The 17,863-nt window shown below is 44.7% G+C and overlaps 1 protein-coding gene across 1 annotated transcript in view; it reads left to right on the top strand.

Annotated features, from left to right (window-relative positions):
* RBM26 (RNA binding motif protein 26) overlaps nt 1-17,863 on the top strand; it is a 492,900-nt gene that overhangs the window by 139,718 nt on the left and 335,319 nt on the right. Inside the window, 1 exon segment of the mRNA XM_030200623.1 lies at nt 14,447-14,587. Coding sequence (XP_030056483.1) covers nt 14,447-14,587 — 141 coding nt within the window.

Raw genomic sequence — 17,863 nt, 5'->3', positions numbered from 1 at the left:
TGCTTACGGCTTGGCTGTTGAGTGGGCACGACTTGAAGAAGGGCTACTCGGTCGCAGTGGTGTGTACCCGTCTGAGTTCCAGGAAGCGGTCACCTTCCTTGGCTTATGTTCGGGTTTGGTGAGTTTTTGAGGCTTGTTGCGAAGAGCGGGAGGTGAAGCCATTGAGGGCCTCCGTTGGTCATCTACTAGAATTTTTACAGGGAGGTCTGGAGAAAGGTTTGTCACTGTCCTCCCTTTGGGTTCAATTGGTAGCGCTCGCCTGTTTTTGGGGTCCGCTTCAGGAGAAATCGCTAGTCCTTCATCCGGATGTCTCTCGGTTTTTTGCAGGGGGTTAAGCGATTGCAGCCTCCCATGCACCCGGTGGTCCCTCCCTGGGACTTGAATTTGGTGCTGTCGGCTTTAGTTCAAGCCCCATTTGAGCCCTTAGGGCAGGCTACGCTTAAGGATCTTAAGGTGGTCTTTTTAGTAGCTATCACTTTGGCACGGTGTATTTCCGAGTTGCAGGCTCTGTCCTGTTGTGAGCCATTTCTGGTCCTTACCAAGGAGACGGTCTTGTTATGGACGGTTCCTGCCTTTCTTCCTAAGGTGATTTCTCCGTTTCATGTCAACCAGTCTATTTCCTTGCCTTCCTTCTTGGGGGATGAGTCCCCTCGGTTGTATAAGTTGGATGTTCGTCAGGCGTTGCGGTGCTATTTGCGTCAGCAGACTTTCAGAAGTCCGACTGCCTCTGGGTCTTCGTGGGACATTGAAAAGGGGAGGCGGCTTCCATCGTACGTTGGATCAAGGAGGCAATTTCTTCCGCGTACCTGCTGTTGGGGAAACAGGTGCCTGCGGTTCTTCAGGCGCATTCTATGTGTGCACAGGCTTCTTCCTGAGCAGAACACTCATTCCGCCACAGGACATTTGTAAGGCGGTGACTTGGCCCTCACTACATTCCTTAGTCAAGCATTACAGGTTGGACTTGCAGGCACGATGGGATGCTTCCTTTGGGGCGTCCGTCTTGCTCCAGGGGCTTTTCCACCCTCGTTGAGTAGTGCTTTGGTACTTCCCACTCATAGGGAATGGTTTGGAGAAGACGATAAGGAAGGAAAAATTAGGTCTTACCTGCTAATTTGCTTTCCTTGAGTCTCTCCAGACCATTCCCGATCCCACCCAGGAACAGTGGGATCGTTGAGATTTCTTCCATCTGGGATTGCAACTGCATCTGTGTTTTTTTTATTAAAGTTTGTTCCAGTTATTCTTTTTGGTGCTCTTTTCCTTCTGGGGAGTTCCTTCTGGGAGCTCAATTTCTGGTGGTGTTCCTTGTGGTTGAAGTTTGTTTAGGTGTTGCTTGTGGTTGAAGTTTTTTTTTAGGTGTTGCTTGGCTATTCAAACTACTGAGCAGGTCAAGGTTGCACAGTCCCTTATTACAGGAGTGCTGTTCAATAATTCTCAGTCTCCCTCTGCTGGTAGGAGTGCATATTACTCACTCATAGGGAATGGTCTGGAAAGACTCAAGGAAAGCAAGTTAGCAGGTAAGACCTAATTTCTCCTTTGTTAAAGGACCCTATAATCTACTATTAGGTGCAAGTGCTTATTGGGACTCCAATAATAATAAATAATAACAGAACTTATTACCCACACTAACCTTTCAGGAAACTGGTCGATTCCCAGGAATTATAATAAAAACAATAAAAATAGAAAAATTATTTCTTCCCCCCATCCTCTTAACATAGTGAACATTTTATTGAATAGTCAATGTATCCTGATCTTCAGTTGTCCCTGCATTATATTGTATTTAATACATACTTCCTAAATAAAAATGTTTTAGTATTGTGACAAAATACTAAATAGGAATCAGACGATCTAATTATAAATGACATTTATTTTCCATATTTGGCTGCTTGGAAGGAGAGCAACTACTCAAAAATGTTTAACTTTTTTATACCTCTTGGAGAATGGTAGGAAAATGAAATGATCATAACCCTTTGTTGAGTCGTTATTATTTTTTGCTATCATAACATGTCTGTGAAAATAAGATAGAACCATGCCATTTAGGGTTTTATAAGGAAAACACAATAATTTAAGCAAGATTCTGGCACCAACTGGTAACCAGTGCAGCTTAATATAGAAATGAGACAAACTATCAAATTTCTTTAGTGAAAAAATTAGATGAAGTACCGTATTTTGAATTTGTCCTTTTTATGTGTATTAGTTTTTATATGTATTATGTATGTCTAAATAATATATGTTAGTTTGATTTTAATTTAAAATTATATTTTTTTAGTTATTCTTATAAATTGGTCAAAACTCCATTCATTGGTATTATATAGGTTAATATTGTCTAGTTGTGTTCTGTTAAGGAGTTATACTTTTCTCTGAAGTAAGATATATGTGTGTGTGTGTGTGTGTATATATACTAGTAAAAAAGGCCCGTTTCTGCCTTTGATGAAACGGGCCCTAGCCGGCACCGGACTCTCTTCCCCTCCCCTTACGGTTCTGTCCCTGGTGGTCTAGAGGTACCTGTTTGGTCGGGGCAGGAAAGAAAGACCCCCTCTTTCCTGCCCGTAGCGGTGCTGGTAGGTGCCTTGTTGCATCGTGTGGGATTCCGGCTCTTGGCGTTTCAAAATGGCCACCGAGAGTTGAAGTCTCGCGAGGCAGCTTCTACTCTCGGCGGCCATTTTGAATCGCCGAGAGCCGGACTCAGACATGATGCAGCCGGGCAGCTAGCAGCAGCGCTCCGGGCTAGGAAACCGGGGGTTCCTTCGTTCGTGGCCGTGCGAACAGGTACCGCTAGACCACCAGGGATAGTGGCGTAAGGGGGAGGGAAGGTGACGGGGGAGGGAAGGTGATGAGGGGAAGAGTGTGCTACCGGGTGCGGGGCGGTACGTTGAAAGGGACGGTGCAATGGGGCGAAAGGGGGCGGGGTGATGGGCACGTCGTCGGCTGCAAGCAGCGTGTTTCCCTACTGCTCCCCGTGCGTTGATTTGCCTCGCCCTCGACGTCATCACGTGTGACGCGAGGGCGGGGCATGCAGACATGGTGAGTGTTGTGGCTTCACCACCATGAAGTTATGAACCGGTGTGTGAGTGCCTGCAGGACGTCAGTGTCCTCAGAACGTTGAGGGTGCGTTTTATTATAGTAGATATATATATATATATATATATATATATATATACATTTCTATTTAAAGATTTATTTATGCTGCATTACGTTTGAAGTTATTTTTATGCATGCTGATCAGTTGTGTGATTTTAATGGATTTAATTGTTTTTGAGTATATCTTTGATTTTTATTTATTGTATATGTTTTAATTGTACAGTGTAAGCCCTGATGTAGCCTCTAGGAAGGCGAAATGTGGCCACGTTTGGCATTGTATGGTTTGATATTGATTGGAATAAAAATTCTTCAATATCAGAAAATAAGTATTCTGCTCTTTTTGAACTGCTTGGCATTATATGCAAAGTACAGATTCCTTCTCTTGGATCTTACTAAAGGAGTTAACTGGACACCCCCAGAGCAGAGATCTCCGGGTTTGGTACAATTGGTCTTATGACAGTTTGTTTAATAGATAATTAGTCTAATGATAGTTGGTCTAAGAGATAATTCATCAAAAACTAATTCTTCTAATGGACAATTGGTCTAAAAATTAAATAATCAAGATAACATTACATTACAATTTACTTCTATAAAGCTGATATCTTCCAGTTCTTAGCAGTTTACAATAATTAAAAAACAAAGGGCCCTGTTTACTAAGTCACACTAGAGGTGCGTTAGTGCTTTTAGTGCACACTAACCATTAGCGTGCGCTAACTGTGTAGGCGCCCACAATATGCCTATGGGTGCCTACACAGTGTGCACTAATTTTGTGCGCGCGCTAAAAACGCTAGAACACCTTAGTAAACAGAGCCCAGAGTCTCTTGGGAAGCAAAATCTTATTCAAGAACTAACTTTAACAAACTTCTTAAAACCATAAGCTTTTACATTTTTTTTGAATAAGAAAAAAGATAACTGAGCAGTAAAACAAATATTAAAAATCAGTCTAGTACCTCGATGCATGAATTGCAAGAAGTCTGTCAATCATTTTAAATCACTTAGGGGGTCGTTTACTAAAGTTTAACTTGATTTATCTGTAGCAGGATCCATTTTATACCTGTGGGCCCTGCTGCAGATAACTCAAGCTAAGCTTTAGTAAAATACCCCCTTAATTGATGGAAGGATGAAAAGTGAAATGATCTTCTATCCCTGTTATTGGAAATAAATTCCATATGATCCATTATATAAATTGGGCATTCACCATTTAGGATGTAAAGTCATATATGTCATATTGCAGATCACTTTTTTAAAGTCAATAATGAGAATACACCACATGCTTTAATCAGGGCATTAACCCTAGAAGCCACTTGATATTGTAATACAATAGGTAAAAATTGAACTGAATGCGATAAGAGGTGCAAAGTCATAAGTGTTTAATGTGGAAGAGTAAAGACTTCAGGCATGAATGCATGAATTAAGTTACTAAAAAGTTTGTTTAGGAAGCGAATTATTTAGTATGATTGCAGCTTTGAAGTAAGCCTGTTCGTGAATGAGATGAAAACAAAAGCTGTAAACTGAAATCGTATGTTACAGTTCTATAAAAGGTAGAAACTGTTATAAAAATTTATGCTTCAAGTATAAAATCCAGACCTGCAGTTGATGTTCAGTTAGTGCAAAAAGTGGTGTTTGAGGTAAAATATTTCAGTTAAATCACAACTGTTACAGTGGATATATTAAGGAATGGAGTTTTATGACTTGGTAGATTCAGAAAAGGGGAAAGAGAACTTAATTGCCCAAGGTTCTGTTTTGTGCCTTTGATGTAAGCATGTCAGAAAGATGATGGATGAAACTGCTTACTACTGGAGATGCAAAGATAGAGACTGTAATGGGTCAGTAGTCACAATAATCATTAAAGGCCAGCATAAACTGCAAAACATCTGGAGAACTTCTGATGCGTGCTGCTGCACACCTTGCTGATGTTGCTCATGTGAAGGCTGCCATGAAACAAGCTGCAGCAAACAGTAATTACAAACTCAGAGCTTAACTATTCGTTGAGTGAAAAAAATATTTCCTCCTATTTGTTTTAAAAGTATTTCCATGTAACTTCATTGAATGTCCCCTAGTCTGTACTTTTTGAAAGAATAAATAATGTATTCACTTTCACCCATTCTACACCACTCATCTCTATGGTTGGTCAATGCTCGTGTTGTCCTGGGCATACCAAGAACATAGAACATAGTGGAATCATGGCATAGAAAAGTAAGTGCTGGTTGGAAGAGTACATGTTGGCGTTTATAAATTGATTGCAGAAAAAAACAGAAAGATGTTGATGGTCAGATGGAATGTGTAATACAAGGTGAGGAATGAAAGAAACAGAAAAATGATGAAAGAAGCCGTGAAGATCAAAGAAACAGAAAAATGATGATGGACGCAGTGAAGATCATATGTCTGTTTTTGCGCAGCCTCCTACAATATTCTGGATTTTCTACGTGGCATTGCCCACAATCTGTGCTTTTAGAACAACATTGACAAACTTTCGTGCTTTTTAATTTATAAAATTAACTTCTTTCATAAAGATTTTGTGCTAGTCTTTAAGTTCTGTATCATGCTGTAATTTTTCCTTACAAAATTACACAGATTTTTACATCAGTATCCTTTCTTCACTTTTAATTAGACCAGTTGTACCGTTAGATCAATTGTCTTCTAGACTAACTGACCTAAATGTGTATTTTATACTAGTTGTCATAAGACGAACTGTCAGACCAATTGTCGTGGACCTGTGATCTCCAATGCTGGAGGTTCCCCCTTGTTAAGAACCACACCTGCCAGCATGTTAGGCCAAGAGTCCTGTTTGGGCCATGATGACTATCCCAGGAACCTCAGATTCATTAGCCTGCTAACCAGAGTCCATCCCCATTGAGTTACAAACTCGGGTTGACTTTTGGGAAGCTTTCTAAGTGAGCTAACCTTGGACCATAAGCTCCTGCAGGTAATAATGCAAGCTCTTGAGATTGTGCTCCCCATACCTGTGGTCCTGGATAGGTTTCTGTGTTTAACCCTAGGACGAGGAACCAGTGTGGAGGATGAGGATGCCATTGATAACGGATTTGATACAAATGCCCTTGTTTTAGACCAAGAAGCTGGTGTGCTGGATGTTGAATATATTGAGGACAAAAGGTGAAGAGGATGAAGAAGTGGAAGAGACACTACTTCGCTTCCTACCACTGTGATCCAGATGGCTAGAAGCCATTAGTGTGGTTGGGCTCAATGGCTACTATGATGACTTTGCCCCGCCTATGTTATGTTTTGGAGCCTTGCCTGTCTGAGGTGAGCTGCAGGGTTTACCCGCCACAGTTTGGGAACTCTGGGTATTAGTGGCAGGTGCTGAACATGGTTGAGCTGTGGGGAGAGTACGTGACTTAGTATTGTGTGACTTAGTATTATGTGACTTATATTCTGCATTTATTCTACAGAATGCAAAGTGAATAATAAAAAGAGCGTCTTCACATTAGAAAGAATTTACAATTCTCGATATACAAATACAAAGATAGTAAACAAATAGATAGTTACCACCACACACTCATCCAACCTACTATCGTTGTCTAGAGAATAAGTAGGTTTTAAGTGCCTTGTGAAGAGATGTGAAAAGGGATTTTCTGAGTCTGAACTGGGATATCATTCTAAATCTTAGTATCCTGATAAATAATGAACGTTCCCAGATTGAGCTATGTTTTACATTTTTCATAGATGGAAAGTCGAGAATTAGCCTTTGAGCACATCTTAGATTTAACCTGTTAATAGGAAATAATAATAATCTTGAGATACTTTCTGATCCTAGGTCATAATAACATTTAAAAACAAACATGCTATTTTAAAATAGACTCATGATTCCATCTTAAACCAGTGCAGCTTATTCAGTAGAGGATTGGCTTCACAAAATTTCTGTATCTTGCTGCAGTTTTTTCTTAGAAAATTACACAGATTTTTGCATTAGTATCCCGTCCTCTTTTGTTTAGACCAGTTGTCTTTTAGACCAACTGTTGTAGTATAAGATGCTGCCCTTCCGATTAAGGATACTCTTACAGTGTCAGAACAACCTTAAGTTCTCCCTGGACAGAGTATCTTGCAGCCACACAAATGAAGTGACTCTCTCATGACGTCAGTGACCTGGACCAATACCAAAGCATTAAGCTTAAAAAGCTATCATAATACACGTGCGTGCAGATTCCCGCTGTAGTCCACACTATATACCATCAGGCAAGAACCGCCCCTTTTCAGTTTCTTTCTTTCCGCGCTGATGGTAAGACCCGCTGACTCAATACTCTCCTTTCTTCACAGTGCAGTTTTCTCGTGATTATATTTTTGTTTTTTTTCTTTAATTTTATTTTTCTTTTCCACAATTTCCTCTGTTGTTAAAGAATTCATTTGGCAGCTCTTCTCTTCCCTGTCATGTCGGCAAAAAAAAAAAACAGGGCTTCAAACGCTGCAAAGACTGTAATAGTAAAATGTTTAACTCAGATCCTCACGATCAGTGTGTTTGCTGTCTGAGGAAAGCACACTTAGATTCCAACTGTGATAAGTGTGCTAGCATGCTCCCTCGAACACGAAAAATTAGAGCTGTAAAAATGAGAGCCGTCGTCAACAAGATACATCAGACATCCTCTAAACAGATTGGTAAGAAAGCTACAAGCAAAAGAAAACACTCCGACGAACCTCTGCCTGGTAAAAGTTCAGAGAGTGCAGTTTCTATCATGAAGCAACAGCCTCTTCAATACCTGTTGATTTCTCCTCAGTCTCTGCCACCACAACTGACTACTACTGTTGTCGGTGCTGAGACTGAGCTTCAGGACACGCCCCTTCTATCTCCTCCATTAGGGCTGACAAAGTCTCCTGTAGTTTTTTCTTAGTTTTAGTCCTTTTCTAAGTTTTCTTTCTTTTTGACGCGGTCGCTTCTTCCTTTTCTTTTGTGCCCTCCTTTTCTTTTTAAAGGCACAATCACATCTTTTGATTTCGCCGAAGCCGTTTTTCCTTCCATGTCATTGAAGACACCCAGCGGCTTCAAGCGTTGTACATGGTGCAACCGTACTATCTCAGGTACTGATACCCACGCCTGGTGTATCCAGTGCCTTGGGCCCGACCATAGCCCAGCCGCTTGTATTCTGTGTCTTCGTATGAAGAAATGGACTCAAGCGTCTCGAGAAGCCCAACGAGAAAAACTTTTTGGTGCTCAGTTCGGTCCTTCGATGTCAGCATTGACATCAGTACCGAGGTCGTCGTCGACATTGACAGGAGCATCGACGTCGGGAAGAAAGGTAATGGCTGCTGAGAGACCAACTAGCGCTGGGAGCAGTGAGGCGTTGAGTGGGTCTCCACGTGCCTCAAGGCCTCCTGTTATGCAGGCCCCCTGGGACCGACCTTCGTCGGACCCGGCCCCGAGGAGATGTGAGGATTCCATTTCCTCATCGGTACCGAGGAGTCTCGATGACTGCGTCGAGCGAAGGCGTAGAAGCACCGTCATCATTCTCCTTCGACACATGGTACCTGGAGCTCCGGGGCGTCGAGAGAGTCAGCACCCGAGAAGCGTCGGCGCTGAGAGGATCGCTCCCCCTCGATACAGAAGGTGCCGATGCATCGGTCTCCTAGCAGCCCAGTACCTGCTCCCGAGCCTTCATGGATTCTGACACTGCCTGTTCCACTGACCCCGCAGCCTTCTCCAATGGCGGCTCTCGACGAGCGCATCTGGGCCTTCTTTCCAGAACTTCTGGAGGGACTGTTACGACAGTCAGCTTCGGTGTCGGGGGTGCTTGCGCCTTCTGTACCTGCTGCTGCAGCGGTGTCTGGCCCTTCGCCTGTGGTGAGGCCCCCGACCGCGATGCCTCTTGCGGCATCCACGTTGGCTGCCACCCAGGTAGACTCCCCTGCGACGTCCACGTTGGCTGCCACCCAGGTCGACTGCCTTGTGTCACCGGTGGAGGGAGCTACGCCGCAGTATGACCGGGCATCGGCCTGTTGACATCTCGACATCGCCATCGAGGACATCGTTCCTCGGCATCGAGGCAGGTTCAGTGTCGAAGCACCTTAACTCATGTTGTATCTGATACTGAGCAGGAGCATTCGTGGGAGTCAGAAGAGGATCCCAGGTACTTCTCTTCTGATGAGTCCTTTGGGATTCTCTCTGATCTTTCCCCTCCACCAGAAAGGAGACTATCTCTACCGGAGACTCTGTCCTTTTCCTCTTTTGTCTGGGAAATGGCTATGGCTATTCCCTTCCCTGTGGAAGTTGAGGATGAGCCCAGGACTGAGATGCTCGAGGTCCTGGATTATTCTTCTCCCCCTAAAGAGGCTGTGACAGTTCCTTTGCATAAGGTACTGAAGGAAGTCCTTATGCAAAACTAGTCAGCCCCTCTGTCTGGCCCTGTGGTCCTGTAAAAAGCTGAATCCCAGTATCAGATCCACAGTGAACCTGGGTTGATGAGGTCTCAGTTACCCCACAATTCCATGGTGGTGGACTCCGCCCTCAAGAGAGCTAGGAGTACTAGAGACTATGCTTCGGTGCCCCCAGGCAGAGAGGCTAGAACTCTTGACTCTTTTGGGAGGAACACATACCAGACCGCTATGCTCACCGCCAAGATCCAGTCTTACCAGATCTTTACTAGCGTGCATTTGCTGGACTCGATACGGCAGCTGTCAAGCTTGGTTGATACACTCCTTACGGAGCTGGCCAAGCCTTTTCGCCAGGTGGTCAGGCAGCAGAAGGCGTGTCGAAAGTTCCTGGCCAGGGGTACACTTGACACTTCTGACTTGACATCCAGAGTTGCTGCTCAAGGTATAGTGATGTGCAGACTCTTCATGGCTGCGTGTCTCTGACCTGGATCATTCTGTCCAGCAGCGGATGGCGGATGTTCCTTCCCGGGGGGATAATCTTTTTGGTGAAAAAGTAGAGGATCTTGTTGATCAGATCAAGAAGCATAATGATGCTATGGATTCTCTCTCCCACCGGATGACTTCTACTACTGCCTCCTCATCTGGGAGGTTTTTTGGCGGGATTAGGAGTGCTCCCTATTCCTATTCTAGGCGTAGATACACTCCTGTTTCTCGGCAGCCTGCCTAGGCTCAGTCCCAGCGAGCTTGTTCTCGTCGACAGCGTGCGACTAAGGCCCATACTGCTCCCCAGCAACAGCAAGGGACGGGCTTTTGACTGGCTCCAGTTGAGCATAGCCTCAATAAAAGTGTCCATACCGGACAACTTACCGGTTGGAGGGAGGTTGATATTTTTTTTTTTTACCAGCGGTGACCTCTTATAACTTCCGACCGGTGGGTTCTTCAAATAGTCCGTTTAGGATACACTCTCAATCTGGAATCCAAACCTCCAAATTGTCCACCTGGAGCTCAGTCTTACAGTTCCCAGCACAAGCAGGTTCTTGCAGAGGAGCTCTCCGCCCTTCTAAAGGCCGGTGCGGTCGAATCCGTTCCACCAGGGGAAGAAGGGCTGGGATTCTATTCCAGGTACTTCCTTGTGCAGAAGATAACAGGGGGAATGCGTCCCATCCTAGACCTAAGGGGCCTGAACAAATTTGTAGTTCGAGAAAAGTTCAGGATGGTTTCCCTGGGCACCTTTCTTCCCATGATTCAAGAGAATGATTGGCTATGCTCTCTGAACTTAAAGGATGCTTACACACGTATCTCGATCCTTCCAGCTCACAGAAAGTATCTTCGATTTCAGCTGGGAACTCAGCACTTTCAGTACTGTGTGCTGCCCTTTGGTCTGGCGTCTGCGCCCACAGTATTCACAAAGTGCCTGTTGGTAGTTGCAGCATCGCTATGCAGATTGGGAGTGCACATGTTCCCTTATCTCAATGATTGGCTGGTGAAGTGCACCTCGAAGGCAGGCGCTCAGCAATCCATGCGAATGACTATTCAGATGCTAGAACTACTGGGGTTCATAATCAGTTACCCCAAGTCCCATCTCCAGTGCAAAAGTTGGAATTCATTGGAGCCCTGTTGAACACAAAGACAGTTTGAGCTTATCTTCCCAAGGGCAGACAACCTCCTTTCCCTGGTGTCCACAGTTCGAGCGTCTCAACAGATCACGGCTCGGCAGATGTTGAGACTTTTGGGGTAAATGGCCTCCACAGTTTGTGACTCCCATGGCATGTCTACACATGAGATCGGCTCAGTGGACCCTAGCTTCCCAGTGGTTTCAAGCTGTGGGGAGTATAGAGGATGTAATCCAACTGTCCACCAACTTCCAGAATTCTCTGCAGTGGTGGGCGATTCGATCCAATCTGACCTTGGGGCGTCCATTCCAAATTCCTGAGCCACAAAAAGTGCTGACGATGGATGCATCCCTCCTGGGGTGGGGAGCTCTTGTAGATGGGCTTCATACTGAAGGAGCCTGGTCCTTTCAGGAAACAGGTCTTCAGATCAATGTCATGGAATTGCGAGCGATCTGTAACACTCTAAAGGCTTTCAGAGACCGGCTGTCCAACCAAATCATATTGATTCAGACAGACAAGCAGGTTGCCATGTATTACACCAACAAGCAGGGGGGCAATGGATCTCGCCCTCTGTGTCAGGAGGCCGTCCAGATGTGGCTTTGGGTGCGCTGTCACGTCAAGTTTCTGCAAGCCACTTACCTGGCAGGCATAAACAACAGTCTGGCCAACAGGCTGAGCAGGATAATGCAACCTCAGAAGTGGTCACTGAACATGGGAGTAACCCGCAAGATCTTCCGAGCACGGGGCACCCCCTCGGTGGATCAATCACAAGGTCCCTCAGTTCTGTTCCAGGCTTCAGGCCCACGACAGACTAGCGTCAGATGCCTTTCTCCTACATTGGGGAACAGGCCTTCTGTATGCGTATCCTCCCATACCTCTAGTAGGGAAGCCTTTACTGAAACTCAAGCAAGACTGCGGAACCATGATTCTGATTGTGTCCTTCTGGCCACATCAGATTTGGTTCCCTCTTCTTCTGGAGTTGTCCTCCGAGAAACCGTGGAGATTGAACTGTTTTCCAACCCTCATCACCCAGAACGAGGGGTCGCTTCTGCATCCCAACCTCCAGTCTCTTGCTCTCATGGCCTGGATGTTGAGAGCTTAGAATTCGCCTCCTTGGGTCTTTCAGAGGGTGTCTCCCATGTCTTGCTTGCTTCCAGGAAAGATTCCACGAAGAGGTGTTACTCTTTCAAATGGAGGAGGTTTGCCATCTGGTGTGACAGCAAGGTCCTAGATCCTCTTTCTTGTCCTACACATACCCTGTTTGAATACCTTCTACACTTGTCAGAGTCTGGTCTCAAGACCAACTCCGTAAGAATTCACCTTAGTTTGATTAGTGCTTATCATCGCCGTGCAGAGGGTAAGCCTATGTCTGGACAGCCTTTAGTTGTTCGCTTCATGGGATCTCAACGTCATTCTCACCCAGCTGATGAAAACTCCTTTTGAGCCACTGAATTCTTGCCATCTGAACCTGACCTGGAAGATCATTTTCTTGGTGGCTGTTACTTCAGCTCATAGGGTCAGTGAGCTACAGGCCTTGGTAGTGCATGCACCTTATATCAGGTTTTTTCACAACAGAGTAGTCCTCCACACACACCCAAAGTTCCTGCCGAAGGTGGTGTCGGAGTTCCATCTGAACCAGTCAGTTGTCTTGCCAGCATTCTGTCCCCGTCCACATACCCGCCCTGGCGAAAGCAGATTGCATACCTTGGACTGCAAGAGAGCATTGGTCTTTTACGTGGAGCAGACGAAGCCCTTCAGACAGTCCATCCAGTTGTTTGTTTCTTTCGATCCCAACAGGAGGGGAATCGCCATCAGAAAACGCACAATCTCCAATTGGCTCTATTAGATTGCATTTCCTTCACTTATGTCCAAGCTGGGCTGTCTTTAGAGGGCCATGTCACGGCTCATATTGTTAGAGCCATGGCTGTGTCAGTGGCTAACTTAAAGTCAGCCTCCATTGAGGAGATTTGCAAGGCTGCAACGTGGTCATCTGTTCACACATTCACATCTCACTACTACCTTCAGCAGGATACCCGACGCGACAGTCGGTTTGGGCAGTCAGTGCTGCAGAATCTGTTCAGGGTTTAGAATCCAACTCCACCCCCCTAAACCCATTTTTGTTCTGTTCCAGGCTGCACTCTCAGTTAGTTATTTGTCAATCTATGATATGTCCTCTCCGTTGTGAGGCCCAGTTGACCAATGTTCATTGTTTTGAGTGAGCCTGGGTGCTAGGGATACCCCACATGTGAGAACCAGCAGCCTGCTTGTCCTCGGAGTAAGCGAAGATACTTACCTGTAGCAGGTATTCTCCAAGGACAGCAGGCTGATTGTTCTCACAAACACGTCCTCCTCCCCTTTGGAGTTGTTCTTGTTGTTTGTTACTTCTATGCTTTTTGATTAAACTGAGGAAGCACACTCACACGACGGGTGGGAAGTCGTCTGCACATGCACGGTGCGTGCGATTCGCGTGCTAGAAGGCTCTAGCAAAACATTGTTTTATTTTGCTGGCAAAATGCCGATTCCTGGGCCGATGCGGACGTCGACCCACATGTGAGAATCATCAGCCTGCTGTCCCCGGAGGATACCTGCTACAGGTAAGTATCTTCGCTTTCTCCTTGGACAGATGATCTTGCAGCCACAGAATCCCTCACAACCCTCCCTTAAGTTGCTGCTAGCTATTATATCAAACTGAAAAGGGGCGGTTCTTGCCTGATGGTATATAGTGTGGACTAGAGCGGGAATCTGCACGCACACGTATTGTGATAGCTTTTTAATCTTAATGTTTTGGTATTGGTCCGGGTCAGTGACGTCACGGGAGAGTCACTTCATTTGTGTGGCTGCAAGATCATCTGTCCAAGGAGAACTACCATTACAGATAGGCAACTTTTATATCCATAGTCCCTACTAAGGGGGAAGTGACACGGGAGGGGCGGGGCCAGAAGAGGCTGTTTAAAAGCTAGGGGCACAGCCTGATTAAGGGGGCCCAGGAAGAAGCAGTGATGTCCCACGGCATGTTCCTCCATCCTCTATGTGTGAATTGCCACAGCTACAGCCAAGTAGGCCAAGCCTCACTGGAAACCTTGCAGATTATGTGTTTTGACCTGAGCACTTGATCCAGACCATGGACACGTAAAGTGTTCTTTGTTACATTACGGAGTAGTTTTGTTGTCTTTTTCTCGTACCTATGAATGCAGGGGGCCCCTGACCTACAGTTTTAATAAATGTTATTTTTCTTTGTCTGTAATTGCTTTGTGGGTCTGTCAATCTTGGGCTGTGAGCCCCACTGTCGTCCACATTACCACAGACCTATCGAAGTGTCTTAAATAAAAATGCTGCTGCTTTGTAACAAAGTGGCTTATTATTTCTTCTTGTTTTACACATGATGCATAAACATTCAGCTTATTTTGTTTTATTTGTTGTTTGTTTATTGCCAGATACGTATGACACAGATGGCTATAATCCAGAAGCTCCAAGTCTAACAAATACTTCAAGGCCCTTATATAGACACAGAGTTCATGCCCAGAGGTCTAACTTAATAGGACTTACATCAGGAGATATGGATTTACTCCCAAGAGGTAATGAATAAGATTTCTTTTGCTTGAATGTTATAATTTCCTCCCTTTTTTCTAGTTTTCTATGCTAATATAACTAATGTGATTGATTTACACTGCATTTGTGCGGTTTGGTTTGATTTATATTTTTTTGCGTGAAGTAATGAAACAAGCCAAAGTGCTTGCCCACAGTTCATTCTTTATAATACTTTATTAAATATATTCACAAACATAAGTGCTTGCTCCGTAGGATTTAGTGCTGTTAAAAGCACGGAGAATATGTTGCTAGATACCAACTGTTAAGCAATCCATTCTGTTCAGTTTTCTTTCTCTTTGTCATGTACTGTTCACTTTTTGAGTGGTTCCATTATTATGGGTACTTGCTCAAAACTCCAGCGTTGTACTGATACAAATATAGGCATGCTCTTAATGTTGAGCATTAGTGAGTTTTTTGGAAGTTAAGGGGGGGGAGGATGGTGCTTGGAGCATGCCCAGAACGTCAGAGGAGCGAAGAAGGAGGAAGAGCAGCCGGTTGCCTCTGCCTGCGTCTTCTGTTATACTCCTTCAGAGAAAAAAAACAAAACAAAAAACCTTGCACTCCATACTTAATCTTGACATATATTTCACTTTGCAGATTCTTATGTGACTCTTAAAACATGCTATTACAATCAACTAAGATTATCTAATTAAACAGCAGTTATCTTGCCAGTAAAGTATTAGCAGATTCCAAAAGACTAAGACCCTTGGGCATATTCATTAAACCGAGATAAATGCACCATTTTGGGTCAGTTTCATCCTACACTGAACCTTTGGATCCATCAGACAGAGGACTGGTACCTGCAGAGACACTTTCAATTCTGAAAGTCAAGATCTTCCTTCTATCCAAACCTGTTCTTCCCTCTGCTGCTTGCCCTTTTCAGACACCTAACCCCAGCTCTGAGCTGATGTAAGGTTCCCGGCAGTAAAGGCACCCTTGTTCAGGGCGCGCTTTGAGTATTGGAGTGAATTGGAGATGACATAATTTAAATGCGATTAGCATTCTGCTTGCATTATTCTTTGGTGTGCTCGTTGTTCCTTGCGCTAGAGCCCTCCAAGCATTCAGCAGTAGCAAATGCGGGTGCTAGTCTGGCACTAATGGCCTCTAGCGCCCACATTTGCTTCTGAGCATTGGGGCCTTAGTGCCTTTATATATATCTCTTATACTAATTAAATACCTGAAGGGTTTGGTATGGTGGATTTGCTCTTTGATTAATGTAGCAATAGATTTTACTTAACAAAAGCAGAGTAATGACTAGATGAAGCAGGACTTTTGTTACCATAAAGTCATTTAAACAAGCAGTTGTAGTAAGATTTCTCTATTTTATGAGACTCTTGTCGTCTCAGTTAATGTAAACATTGCGGGGAGAAATAGCACCATCATAGTTTGATGAAATTGAGAAGCCTGTTTGACAGCAGAGGTTTAATAATATCAGAAGAATATATAACATTGTTAAAAATGAATTTTCCTAACTTCTGTATTTTTCTTTGCCAGATTTTAAATTCTACTTTTCAGACCGAGTATACAGTGCAATCCGCTTAAGTGCAAGGGTCTGGGACCAAAAGAAATACATGCAGTTAACCGGAGCATGCACTTAACCGTTGTGACCCATAGAAGCTTGACATCTGATAAACATATATACAGTACTGTTTATTATACGTACAGTATACAGTCTCCGTTAACTGACGTTAGGCTTACTTAAAGTAATCAGTCATAGTCCTCTGTACACTCTTGTGTCTGTGAGTTCCATAGACTACGTCTGCCAGACGGTAAAAACTGTCATAGCACTGACATCCAGTGGCCTCAAGATAGGCCCGCACGGTGTTGAGACTCTCCAGCGCTCTTGCAAAAGTGACAAGAGGTTGTTGCATTTTGTCAGCATGTGCCTCGCTGCTGATTTCATCATCATCCGTTGCCTGTGTGTAGGCGCATATGTGGACATCAGTGCTGTCGTCAGCTGTATGTAGATCATAATCAACAGCTACGTAGTGATGAAACTCCTCTTCAGTAACACAGGCTGGGATGTCAAAAGCCTGTTCATCTGACTTGTTTGCAACAGCTGCATCTGTTTCGTCCCTCTCCACATCCCTAACAAAGCTTGCCCGCTTGTAGCAGTTCACAATGGTTGCCTGTGTAACATGATTCCAGGCTTCTTTCTGCATATGTAGGGAATCCAACAGTGATAGATTACGAGTCAGTTCAACAGCATGTTTATCCTTGCCAGTCTGGTCATCCATAATGCTCATCAGACAACATAGCACAGGAGCCCGATAATGTTGTTTGAAATTGGCTATTATGTTATGATCCATAGGTTGTCTCAGAGAGGTAGTGTTTGGTGGCAGGAAGACCACCTTGACGTTAGACAGTCTGACATCATCACTGTGTGCAGCACAATTATCACAAAGCAACAAAATCTGACGCTTTTGTGCCCGCATTCTAGTGTCTAACTTCTTCAGCCACTGCTTCCAAATTTCCCCAGTCATCCATGAATTTGTATTAGCCTCGTATGACACAGGAAGTTGCTTAACATTCTCGAAGCAATGGGGCTGTTTGCTCTTTCCAATGACGAGGGGTTCCAGCTTCTCACTCCCATCCATATTGCAGCAGAGGAGGATCGTCAGTCGGTCCGTCAACATTTTACCTCCTGTAGTTTCGGCTAGTTTGAATGCAAGTGTTCCATCAGGAATCGCTCGCCAGTAGAGACGTTTCCATATCATCAAGCTGATCAATCCATAGACTGGTGGGTTGTGTCCATCTACCAGCAGGTGGAGATAGAGAGCAAACTTTTGCCTCCCTATATGTGGTCATGTGCTGCCGGAAACTCCCCAGTATGTTCTCTATCTCAGCAGGTGGTGGTCACACACAGCAGCAGCTCTGGCTAGGCCTCCAAGCCTAATTTTTAGGTTTTGTTGAGTGCCTGGGGTTGAGGGCTCTTTTGAGCAAGTGCAAACCTGGTGGTGCCAGGTCCCTCCTTTTCTCCCCCCTCCCGCTGGCTCCGTTAAAAAAAAAAAAAAAAAAAATTTTGAACGTCCTTAAAGGCGTTTATTTCGACGTTTATTTAAGCGTCTATTGCAGCTACTCACTGGGACACCAGGTCGTTACAACTCGGAGCGGACAGCAGGTAATTTTTACCTTTTTATAGCGGGCAGGGGGTTCCCCGATTCTTCTCCTCGTGGCATATGGCGTCGGAGGGCGAGGGCGCAAAGGGTCGCTCCCCGGGTCGCTTGAGCGCTTCTAGAGGGGATGCGGGGGTCTTAAAGCCT

The sequence above is a fragment of the Microcaecilia unicolor genome, chromosome 4 (assembly GCF_901765095.1).
Source record: "Microcaecilia unicolor chromosome 4, aMicUni1.1, whole genome shotgun sequence".
NCBI lineage: Eukaryota > Metazoa > Chordata > Amphibia > Gymnophiona > Siphonopidae > Microcaecilia > Microcaecilia unicolor.
This window is presented reverse-complemented; position numbering and strand designations above follow the sequence as displayed.